Source organism: Poromitra crassiceps (genome assembly GCF_964638095.1).
Source record: "Poromitra crassiceps genome assembly, chromosome: 13".
NCBI lineage: Eukaryota > Metazoa > Chordata > Actinopteri > Beryciformes > Melamphaidae > Poromitra > Poromitra crassiceps.
Genome location: NC_139644.1, coordinates 18096405 through 18108904, shown reverse-complemented (window position 1 = coordinate 18108904; position 12500 = coordinate 18096405). Strand labels below are relative to the sequence as shown.

Genomic DNA, 12500 nt, shown 5'->3' with positions numbered 1-12500 from the left:
AGTTGAGCAGTATGAAGGCATTTGTTTTTGTTTTTAAAGTTGGTCACCATCCAGTTCAGTTGTTCAGGAGAATGCTGTAACTCTGTTTCCCTGGAAAACTCCACAAAGGTTTTGTGGACAAAAAAAACCTTCAGCCGACCTTCCACCAGCATGGAGATGAGTAGATAAGGATTTAATTCTCATCTTTGGGTGAATCTATCCTTTAAGTGTACATGCAAGCAACTAAATGATCTTGAACTGCTCCTCCTAATCCAATGAACTCTTTTCTTTGTGTGGAATTGGAAAGCAATTATCAGCTGAGCCTTCTGAGTCACACTCGTGAGTCAGTCTAAAGAGACTAATCCCAAGATGTTGTTTCAAACATGCATGAGTCATAATCATCATCGTCATTGGCTAAGTAGTATGCATGTGTTTCTGCCAGTTTCATATCTGATATGTCCCTCTGGCATTGGTCGCCTAGTGCTCAGAGAGACCAGGTCCCAGGTTTTGTCCATCAATAGCCATGCCAAAGTGTCTTTGAGCAAGTCGAAACTCCTTCCTAAATTCCTTAAAGGGTACATTATGTCGACAGGTGAGGTAAGGTGAACAGTTGGAACTTGGAACAGTTCACCCAAAAAAGAAAATTCCGTTATTATAGCCTATCTACTCACTCCCATGCCGATGGAAGGATGGGTGAAGTTTCTTAATCCACAAAACAGTCTTGGGGTTGAACAGCAAAACAACATTACAGCAATCTGCTAAACAATTTAAGTGGATGGTAATCAAATGTAAAAAAAAAAAAAAAAAGGCTCCTTAGTGCTCATCCAACGTAATCCATGTCTCCAGAAGCCCCGAGATGCCAAGTTGACTTGTAAAGACGTTTTTAGCTGAAATCTTCACTGTCGCAGTGAAACGTGACTTTCAGCTCATGGCTACAGTGAGGACTTCAGCTAAAAACATCTTTTCATGTCAACTTGGCATCTCGAGGCTTCTGGAGACTTTTATTATACCAGATGAGCAGCTGTTGTTTTTGTATGTTTGAAAGTTGGTCACCATCCACTTCAATTGTTTAGGAGAATGCTGCAATGTTTTTTTTATTTTGCTGTGAAACTCCAGGACTGTTTTGTGTACTAAAACTGTCACCTGTCCTTCTATGGGCATGCGGGTGAGTAGTATAGACATGAATGAGATGCAGGTCATGCTTGCTCAGACAGTCAGCGCTGCAGGACAGCCAGAAAGGCTGCAGGAATTGGCAGTGCACCGTGTGACAGACATGGGTCGAAGGCAGTCAGCAGGTATATAGCTCTCCTCTTTTATGGATCTCTGCATGGACCCAGACTTCACACAGCATCCTGCCACGTGCCTGAGACATGTTTATGAAGCTAGAGTCAGGGGTGATGGTGCTGGCATGATGAAATAGAGGACATGAAGGACTCCATGCATAATGACCGCATCGACCAGAAGGTAGAAGGCAGAGAAAAGTCGAGATGGGATATCGGTACTGACGTAATCCACATATCCGATATCGGACTGTCGTCGTCGTCGTCGATCCAGATTCCATTCATAGCTTGCACTGGACTGGACTGTAAACCCACCATACTGTAACATAACATGAAACAGTGCTAGAGTAGTAAGTAGTAGTAGTGAGCTAGTAACGTTAGCAGTTAGCTAACTCAACAACATGTTCTTAGTTTTTGGGATATTTTAGTCTGATAAATATTTGCGGTTAGGGTTAGGGTTAGGGTTTCCCTTTACCACTTTACCACATTTGGTAAAGTGGGCAGAGTGGGCAGGCGTGTTTATTTGTCGGTTTGTTGAAATGTTATTTTAATAATTGTGAATACACAATTAAAACAATAATCAATTGTTTTCTAAATGTCTAATGACCTTTATTCATTGTTGAATTTAATATTGTGGAATATTATGAAGCAGGTAACTAATGCTATGAGATAATTGATTACCAAATCAAATACTAGCTGATGTCACAGTAGGAGCCAGCTAGCCTACTATGTCAAGGTGGAGGCTGCAGCTGCTTGGGAGAGTTGGCAAGAGCTCTGGTATCAGAATCAGAATCCGTATCGGCAGATATCGAAATTCAGGTATCGGAATCGAAATCGGAACTGAAAAAAGTAGATCGGTGCATCTCTAGAGAAAAGCGCCTGCGATCGCTGTATCATAGCCTCCGATATTGTCGTATCAACTATCAGGGTTGCAGCCTTTTAGCCAAATATGTATTTTTCCCCACTTCCTCTGTGTCAGCTTGTAAACCCTCATCCCTCTGTCTGCTTGTAAACCCTTCTCCCTCAACCGTGTGTTTCTGGTTCTGTGCACGTGGGTGTGGGATGTCTTTTATTCCCCGGCACTTCTGCACTTTTGAACTGACAGTTCATTGTGAGAGCCGTTTCTCGGAGGAATCTCTGCCGCTCCTCTCAGATTTCCCCCTGTGGCATTGTTGCACATTTAGACTGCTCTCTGTTGTCTCCAGAGGGTCGGGGGTCAACAGTCTTCTGTCAGCCCATAGCTTCAACACGTTGAGAGTTTTTTTTTAAAGTCGTGCGCTGAGTGGAAATCTATAGCATTTTACAACACCATCCCATTACAACAAAACAAGAAATGGCCCTGCCGTTGCTGTGGGCCACGAGGACTGCTTGGAATAAAACGACTCCGAGGGGATCGAAAAGTTCGTGCCGAAAAGTTAATTGAGTTAGTTTGTTTTCGTAGGCCATTTTGTCAGGTGCTCTTCCTGATGGGCTGACAGAAATCCAAGGATCCCAAATAATTAGACCCATGCTGTTTCAAATTAGAACATTATTCAGTCTGTTCCAAACATCAGAGCTCATGACCTCGACAGCCTGTGTGTGTGTGTGTGTGTGTGTGTGTGTGTGTGTGTGTGTGTGTGTGTGTGTGTGTGTGTGTGAGAGACAGAGAGAGAGAGAGAGAGAGACACTGAGGATGGAATTAGATGTACACTAATCTCTGAAAAGAAAATTTATTCGTTGACATTTCTTGTTCGCTTTCATGGCAGGTAATTAGAGTAGATTTGAAAAGTGCCATAAACGACTGTGTGTGGGTGAATGTTTATTGGCGCCACTTGCATACCATCCGCCTGAGGTTTGTGTTTGTTAGGAGCCAGTAAGTCCTGTAATTATTTAATTTACACGGCTTGTTTACGACTGTATCAAATTCTAAAATTAAGCCCCGCGGTTTTAAATGCCTTTAGATCTGTACCTAATGTTTTCCATTGTCGGAGTCTGGCTGTAATTCACAGCTTAACCTATTTACGGGCCCGTTGCCACGCTAGGGGACCCCGGCGGGCGAGCTCAAAGCTGCTCGGGAATAAACGGCCCTCTCTGCTATGCAAATAAATAACGCCGTAAAATGCAACGCAGTGTTTTTCCTGCAAGCGAAGTCTGGGCAACGGTACACTCTCTGCGCACGGTTAATTAAGGAGGAGAAGAAAAGGCGAGCCTGGGTACCGAGTGCTACAGGAGGCAATTTGAATTTAGGATCCTCATTTGAGATGCCTGGAATGCTAAGCGGCGCGCTGAGTGGCCCTGAACAGGCTCCCTCTGGCAGCTGGCGGGAGAGCGGCTCCGCACAAAGCTAATGCTCACGGCAGCACTTTATCAACAGAACATCTAATAACACGACTAGCCGACTGCAAATACAGCAAAGGCTGGTTGTAATGAGATAGCCCCACCACCGGGAGAACCCTTATATCTTCAGGGGCGACGTTGGTTGTGCTCATGTCTAATAAGCATAGTTTGCTGTGTGAATATGAATCACTCGTGTGCTTTATTCATGCCAGCAAATTGTTCAGAATGAGGATAAAATGCGAAGCGGACGTCGCGGCTCGCCGGTGCAGCCGGGGGCGAGCTGCGCCGCAGCGCAGGTGTCAGCTGTCAGGTGTGCCGCAGCCGGATTATGGGCCGGGCTGTGTACCACCTCTATCCTATAATAACAGCCACAGAGGGCCGGGCCACCTGCAGCCACTTCTCAGTGGAGCTGTCTCCTCCGACTCCTCGCAACAGGAAGCTTCCATCACTTTAACAGCAGACAGTTTCCAGCCCTACTAAACCCCCCCGCCCTTCAGCTCGCTAACAACTAGCACTTAGCTGAGTCACACAACAAAGTCCGGTCACACCGGCCCGATTGAACTGTTAAGACTGACACGGATAAAAGCTCACTGCTAGTATCTGCCACAAGATCCACCCTATCATACTGTAGTATGGTTCTTCACACAATGTTGGAAACTGGGACATATCGCTTAATAAAATGATATATCTCATTTAAAGGGGCCCTATTATGTTAATATAATTTATTATGGATTTATTCTGGCACTCCACTAGAGTAGGTTGCATGATTCACAGTTCAAGAAACTCCTTATTTATCTTGTACTGTCCCTTTATGAGTTCAGCCTGTCTGAAAGGCTTCGTTTGAGCTCCTGTCTCTTTAGCTGACAGCAGAAACGGCTGTGAAAAAGAGTGGAACACTCGTGTCAAACAAACGCTAATTTATCAAAAACGATACATCGTATCGCTTATATTTTGACATTGTGAGTGAGAGCAGAAGTAGCTGATGGGTTTGATGTACTGTATAGTGTGAATAAACAAATTAATATGAACATCCACATATGACACAAAATCTGGAAGTAGCATAATAGGTCCCCTTTAAAGATACAGCATTGGCTACTGTGTATAAAAGCATGCCTGTATCTCTTCTAGTTGCTGTATAACTGTCTTCATTTGTCTCTTTCTTTCTGCTCCCAGCGGATGCCCTTGATGTGCTGCGGGTGCTGGAGCTGTCGGAGGACATGGAGGGCGTGGCCATGGAGGCGGGCCTCTGTACCAGCAGGAAAGACATGGAGGAGACGGACCTGGCCTACAGGATAGACAAGAAGATCCAGCTCAGTGCACCCACCAAGCAGCTCTTCCCTGGTAGCCTCAGCTGTCCACTCCCATGTCTATGCAGACAGAAATATTTGATTTGATTTCTAATGGGACTTAATCAGATCTGACTTTGAACTCCCCTTATGCCTCCTCAGCTGTGCTTATTGCTTTCCTGGGCAATATTTCTCATCATTCTCTTTACTCAAGTCTGGGATTGTCAGCGGGTGGTGCCTCTATGTTATAATAAGAAGTCTGCTACCTGCTGTGGTCCCTCTAGTGTGACTAAAACACTCTCCTCTCCTCTCCTCTCCTCTCCTCTCCTCTCCTCTCCTCTCCTCTCCTCTCCTCTCCTCTCCTCTCCTCTCCCCTCTCCTCTCCTCTCCTCTCCCAGATTCCCCATTCCCTGAGGATTTCTCGCTGATGGCCACAGTGCGAGCTAAGAAGGGCACGCAGTTCTTTTTGCTTTCGGTGTACGATGAGCAGGGGGTGCAGCAGCTGGGCCTGGAGGTGGGCCGCTCGCCTGTCTTCCTGTACGAGGACCACCAGGGGCAGCCCACGCCGCAGCTGTACCCCATCTTCAAGAAGATCAACCTGGCTGACGGAAAGTGGGTAGCCCCCTCAACCTCTCCATTTGACCTGCTACTGCTACTAACAAATCTGTCATGTTACGCCCCACTGTCAATTTGACGGTTTCTACAGCAGATCTAACGTGCATGTCAAATGGATGAGATTCACCAGCGCTGTGTGTAATATATATCAATTGCTCACATATGACTTTCCTTAGCGCTGGAATCAGAGGCGGACCTCACATAGCCACACTTGACTCTGACTCATAGGCTCACTCCCTGTGCTTGACCTTCAGTGACCCTGAAGGGAATATGATTCCTGCAGAGCCTCTGATGCAGCGAGGGGTCAACGACCTGACTCGATCAAAGGACAGAATTAAATGCATCCTTGACAGTCTGGTGCTCAGAAGTGCCGCTTGTTTGCTTTGGACCAATCATGCAGCATCTATGACATTATCTCCTTTGCATTGCTGTTTTTGTTGGGTACAGTTTTATCTTCAAAGATAAGGAGGGGCGATGTGGACAAAACAAAATCATATGTCGGTGTTTTTAGGCTGAATGGCGATGCACGATATATATCTCTGTATTTTCTATGAAGTGGGCTAAATGTTCAGTTGTAAGTCAAAGCCACATGTGAGATGTCACAAGCACTTTTATTAAAAGAAGACTGTACTTGATCAAAATAGCTCAATATCGATATTGACTATTGGTGCTTTCATGAGATTTTTGAAAATAATCATCAGGAATATGGATATAATGACTAGTGGGCAAAGGCAAATAACAGAAGAGCTAGAATAGTCTGGTATGATCAGGAAATTACATCACTTTACTGCAATGCAGCCCAGGAAAAGACAACAGTATATCTAGTCTCATATCACGATATCCATATAATATCGATATATTGCCCAGCACTAAAAGCATACTTCTATACTGCTGCCTTTTCCCAATAATACATCCCTGCAGTGTTGAAGCATCCGTTGGCTCTGAGCTGACCATCTCTCCCTGTCTCGTTGTTCCTGCAGATGGCACAGGATAGCCTACAGTGTGCAGGGCAAGACTGTCACCCTCTACCTGGACTGTCACAAGGTGGAGACGCTGGACCTGCTGCGAGGGGACAATGCTGTGGTCAGCACAGCGGGCGTCACTGTGTTTGGGACGCGGCTGCTGGACGAAGAAGTATTTGAGGTAGGACAACTGCCAAGTGGGCGCATCTTTGGAAATGGATGATCTGTTTTCATTGGGTTTTACAATACACACTTGAATGTTCCTTGTATTGGATGTTTCAAATTGGACAATCAGAACATGGTCAGGTTGTTACGTAGAAGGCTGACTTTTATTGGAATTGACTAACTTACTTTTCAGCCAGGGGTAGCGGGCAGCCGCTATTTTCCCCGAAGCCAATCAGAGCAGTGTCTCTTTCTAGCTGTTTGAAAACATCCTGGAGCACTTTAGTTGGAGGAATCCCCCATCAACGCCAGGGATAAAAGATGCTGATGTTGTTGAAGCGTGTTACATTTAAACTAAGTTGGGATGTCTAAATGTTTTACCAAAGCAATGAGTCTTTTACAAGTCAGTACTATGATTTGAACTTTTTGTCATTAAGTATGTATGTGTGAAACCAGAGGAGAATTATTCACTAGAGCAGGGGTTTTCAAAGTCTGAGACAGTGGGCCTCCTCTCAGATAATGCTTGGAAAAAGCCCGCCCCCTTTAGTTTACTTGCTTAGTTTCGCTCTATTCCTGGATGCCTATGAGATCCTGATTATGTTATTTGATCCCAGCCTGATATCGCTGTTTGACATACTTCAGGTTACACCAAAATAAACAAAAGTGGTCTGCTTAAAGGCATTTATTTGTTTCTGACTCTGGTAAAATGGGGAAAACTTATATTCATATTCACCAAAACTACTGTATCTCTGAACTATCTCTTTATCCAAAGTACACTATTTTGATAACTAATGTAATAACTAATGTAATATTTTTTCACTTCTATTCACTGAACTTCCCCTGAAACTGTTTGGAGCTCCCCCTGGGGAGGCCCGCCCCCACTTTGAAAACCTCTGCACTAGAGTAATATATAATGCATATTAGCTGAATCTTCTGACAGGACGCCATAGGGGAGGTCCTGATAACTTTGCTTTTTTTCATTTGGATGACCTTTTATCTTCATCACTGGATTCCACAGCCAAACAAATGAGAATATCTCCCATATACCTCCACATTCAGCCTAATTCAGTATGCTTGAATGATCAGCGTATAATGCTGTTACACACTGGAGTTAGGATAGAACAGAGTGTGTAGATCAGAGGAGATACGTGGTGGCAGGGGTCTGCTGTCTATCCCAATGCTGCTGAAGGGGAAGGGGGGCTTGTCGTTGTTGTTGTGGTTGTTGTTGTTCAGACATTTCAGACATGCCCCAGCCTCATCACTTCCATTACAATACCTACAAATGGCGCGCTCACTTTGCTGTTTGGATTTGTCAGCATAGATCTGTTGGCTAATCGATGTGTTGACGTTATATCTGGATGGACATTTGTGTGTTGGATGTTACTGAGTGTGCTTGAGTGGGAATTAGTCCGTGAATGTGTGCAGTTTGGTCATGTCTGCTCTGATGATGGTCAGGGGTCAACATCTCCAAGGAAGAATTCCCGCTGCTGCTCTTCCTAGTGTTTCCACGTCCCCCGCGGCGCGGCGGCGGCACACGATAGAGCTTTCATCCTTATTACCCCCGAGTGGGGGCAGGACAGGCGTCACAGAGACAATTCCTCCTTAAGTCATTCCAGCTCCATCTAATTGTGTGTTTACCCTGAAAGCGGTCATTTTTGACCCTTTGAAGTTGAAGTGGATTTCCACAGTTGAGTGCGTTTTGAATAGGTGTCCGCCTGTGTGAGTGTATCTGTGTGCAGGGGAAAGAAAGGGCGCGAAGACTGAAACGAAACTCCGGGAGAGATTCCAGTTCCCTTGTTTTCAGTTCAGCGAGCCTTTATTGTCACAAGTCATTCTCTGTGCTTGCCGTGACAATATGCAAGCCCCGCTCCATTGTCATTCCCAATGAGGCTCCGCTCTAAATCACTCGCCCGCAGCATGAAATCGAGATCCTCTTAAGCCCTTTCTCCTGCCGTGTCCCCAGGCGCTGTGTCTGCTCAGCACCGGAGCGAGAGACAAGAGGGGAAGGGGAGACGGAGGTAGAGGCGAGTTCAGACAATAAAGCGTCTTCCCTTCTCCAACCGCCCTCAGGGTCCTAAATGTGCCTCGTGTGCCTTGCCCCCCCAAAGTGAAGATAGTTTAAAAAGTACAGATGGAGTGTTATTATCAGTCCCTTTTTAGCTTAATGGAGGCACCGCTCCGCCTGCTCTGCTTTCACCCGGGGAAAACCAGATGTCAGGTGGGACACCCACTGCCTTTGGGTTTGCTCACATAGCCAATAACTGCCTCCTTAACTACGTCCACACAATAACCTCCCCTCCCTAAATTCCCGCCCACGTCCTAACTTTACCTCAATTGCCCCGCCCATGCCATAAATCAGCCTCAATATCCCCTCCCAATCATCAATCCCACATTATGACAGGCAATGTACTATTAATCTATCTCACCACATTCACTCTTTGCCCTTCCACCCAAAAAATAAAATCAACATCCACTATTTATCATCCGCTGAGTAAAGAGATGATGATATTTGTGGTGCTGACTAATGCGTTTCAGTCTCGGGTGATTTGCTCCACCCTTCTGTTCCATGCATTTTTTGTGGTGAATGAGTGCGTATGTGTTTGCATGTGTACAGTGTTTGTATGCACTATCCACGTACAGTATGTGTGTGTACTAAAACAAAGTAAATCTTTGCAAGTCATTTGGTCTAGTATAGAGTGTTGACATTTCCCTGGGTCTTCCTTGGGACAAGTGGGGGAGGGGGGCGTGGCCTATTTCATGCAGTGTCTCTATTGGGAGAGAAGGTTTCACTTGTTTCCAAAGCTGGTTCACCAACCTTTGAGCATTTTTCTTGATCCATGACCTTGAAACAATTTGGACCATGCTACTAGAATCAAGATATTGTTAATTGATTTAAGACAATTATCGAAACATATTGACAGGGCTGGGCGATATGACTTCAAATCAATACCACGATTATTTCAACCTTTACCTCAGGCTCAATTAGGATTAATGAACGATTATTTATGTCATAAATATGCACGGTGTTTACTCCAAGCGAAACATGGCGGCTTCATCCATGTGAGACTCTGGTGGGACTTGGTCACAGTCAGTCCCCGGATGTGGAACCTGCCAGACAGCAGGCTGGGAGAGGCAAATAAGGCGGCTCACATTTATGCCAGTATCATATAATAAGCATATGAGCTGCTGCGTGACAGAAAATAAGCTATTTACAGGACGTAAACACACGCTTAGCAGGTGCCCCTCCGGCCTCTGTTCCAGGCTGTTGCGCGGCGCGTTCTAGCTTTATATTGAATCGTTTTCAGAAATGTCTGTTCAGGCTGACTTGTAGAACATAAGTCCAGCTGGAAATAAGGTCCAGGTTGTAAAAAAACAGAATTCTCCTTTAAGGATGATGTCATGTCATGCCCCACATGTTGACATGCGTTTGGTCACATCTCACACAAAAAAAGTGTGCGCATGGTTCCCAGAGCCGTGTGAGATTTCTAGTCAAATTAATTGACATGAGCTAGTTTAAGTCAGAGGTTCTAAACGTCGGTTTCGATACATTGTCGCTTAATTGCCCAGCTCGGAATATTGATTTGTATCAGAAATATGAATGATCAACAATGACTAGACTGTTTCATGACTTGTTAAAATAGCCATTTCTGTATGAATGTACTGTACCGTACCGTATGTGTGGTATATGACTTGGGTGAGGCTGGTACCAGGGGAAGAGAGGTCAAGCAGTGATTCTCATTCTCAGGCCGGACCTCTGGGCCTCTGTTCCCAGGCCCTGGTTCTGGGGGAGGAGGCCAGTTGTTCCGGCCCAGTTCTCCCAGCGTGGGAGCTCAGCGTGGGAGCCTGGGGACTGTGGCCAGGCCCTAATGTCTCTATTGCTTCCAGATTGCTTACAAATGACTACAGAATTTGCGTGTTCAAACCCGACGCTGCGCTTGCATTTGCACTAAAGCAAACATGGAACTGTCCACACGGTCTGCTTGTGCTCCTTCTTGGCCGCTGTGTGCCCTGTTTATGTGCCTTCCACACGCTGACTGGCTAGATATGATCCAGACCATGTGTTTATTTGTTGGGAAATTCACCCCCTTCCTGTCTGGATGAGAACTGGGGCGAACAGAGAGGTTGTTGGCAAACTGATTATTATGCATGTCGAAACCTTGACTTGTCAAGCATGTCATTAAAGGGTTGTTTTATTTAAATCCTCAGATTCAAATGGAATCAAGAAACCCCACAGGTTGGAGAAGCACATTGTGTGTTGGTCAATGTCTGTAGACATTGCCTCTGAAATGATTTGTGTCTGGTGGTGGTCAGATGTTCTTGGTTAGTCATGAGCATCTGATGCACTTTGGGCAAATTGAGAGCAACAAAGTGCTGTTTCATTGCAGCGAGTGAGCAGTCTTCACTGTTTGTTACAGATCTTTGGTCTCTCTTTGACCTACAAGGCATGTGGTGGTGAGTGACTCACTCTAGTTGTTTTTTCGAGGGTGAAATGAGTGGACAGTGCCTCAGATAAGCTCTAGGTAGTTGGGTAATTACGATGTGACCGGGTGGAGCAGAGTAAGACTGTTGGATAGCTGCCACCCCCTTCCTGTGGGCAGACAGCAGGGCAAAGAGAAGATGAGAAACTCTGCACTTTTCATGGCTTCCCGTCCAAAACCTTTGCCACCAGATGTGTGACCTAATGCGATCCAGCAGCTGAGATGACTTCCTTCCTTCCCAGCAGTATAGCTATGTTCTCTTCTGATGTCCTCAACCATCCTAGATGGAGAAGGACGTGGCACTGTGCACCCACACGACTCCATGTGTTGGCCACCACTTTATTTGCTAAATCTGTGAGGCGGAGAGAAAAACAAGATCCCTTCTCATACCAGTGCTGCCTTTGATCTCAAATTGAGATTGGATGATTAGCTCTCTGTGCCCTTTCTCTCCCCCCCCCCTCTCTCTCCTCTCTCCCCCTCTCTCTCCCCCTCTTTCTCTCCTCTCTCTCTCCTCTCTCTCACCCTCTTTCTCTCCTCTCTCACCCTCTCCCCCCCTCTCTCTCTCCTCTCTCCCCCTCTCTCTCTCCCTCTTTCTCTCCTCTCTCCCCCCCCCCTCTCTCTCTTCTCTCTTACCCTCTTTCTCTCCTCTCTCTCTCTCTCCTCTCTCACCCTCTCTCTCCCCCCCCCTCTCTCTCCTCTCTCTCTCTCCCCCTCTCCCTAGAGTGCAATGCTTTCATTTGCTGGATACACTGGATAGTGGCCAGAACTTGCAGGAACAGCGAGGGTCAGAGACTCATGTGATGTGTTCCAGCACACATGATTATTGGTCCTGCCTGGATTTGCCTTCTTTTCTTACATGAATCAAAACTCAGGGTTTGTGTTTGCACATGCATTGCTGATGATAAGGCCTGATTTGAGGCTGTATTAGAAGACGTATGACCTGGTTAGAAGATGTATGACCCTGGTGATTTGAGGCTGTATCAGAAGATGTATGACCTGGTGGCGGGCGGTGGAGAAGAGACGTGCGTTGATTTATTTCACCTGTGGCTCAGCTTAATTAAAGAGATTACAATGCGACTATAATTACTACAACATCAAGCAGCTAATCCCACTTAATTGATCACAAATGGCGGCCCAGCTGTCACCGGATAACATTGTACTCTCTGTAATCTGTTTGCAGTGAGTGGGCCCGTCAGTTTCATAGATTCTTATCGCTGATTTAATCTAAATCTCGTCACACGCTGCGCCGCGGGGCTGCGTGCATGTTGTTTACATTGTATTACAAGTGAAATTCATGGCCCGTGTCTCAGAAGGACCCAGTACAAAGTACTGTATAACGTCATAATGATAACATGAGGGGTATGTAGACCAAAAGAAGAGAGCGATGTTGAGTGAGTGTGTGAGGCCACCAAAGCCAGCAGA

The 12500-nt window shown here is 45.8% G+C and overlaps 1 protein-coding gene across 1 annotated transcript in view; it reads left to right on the top strand.

Annotated features, from left to right (window-relative positions):
- The window catches only part of col5a3a (collagen, type V, alpha 3a), a 75772-nt gene that overhangs the window by 8247 nt on the left and 55025 nt on the right, over window positions 1–12500 (top strand). The window contains exons 2-4 of the mRNA XM_083649955.1: window positions 4749–4916; window positions 5260–5473; window positions 6457–6619. Coding sequence (XP_083506081.1) covers window positions 4749–4916; window positions 5260–5473; window positions 6457–6619 — 545 coding nt within the window. The remainder of the gene's footprint in view (window positions 1–4748; window positions 4917–5259; window positions 5474–6456; window positions 6620–12500) is intronic.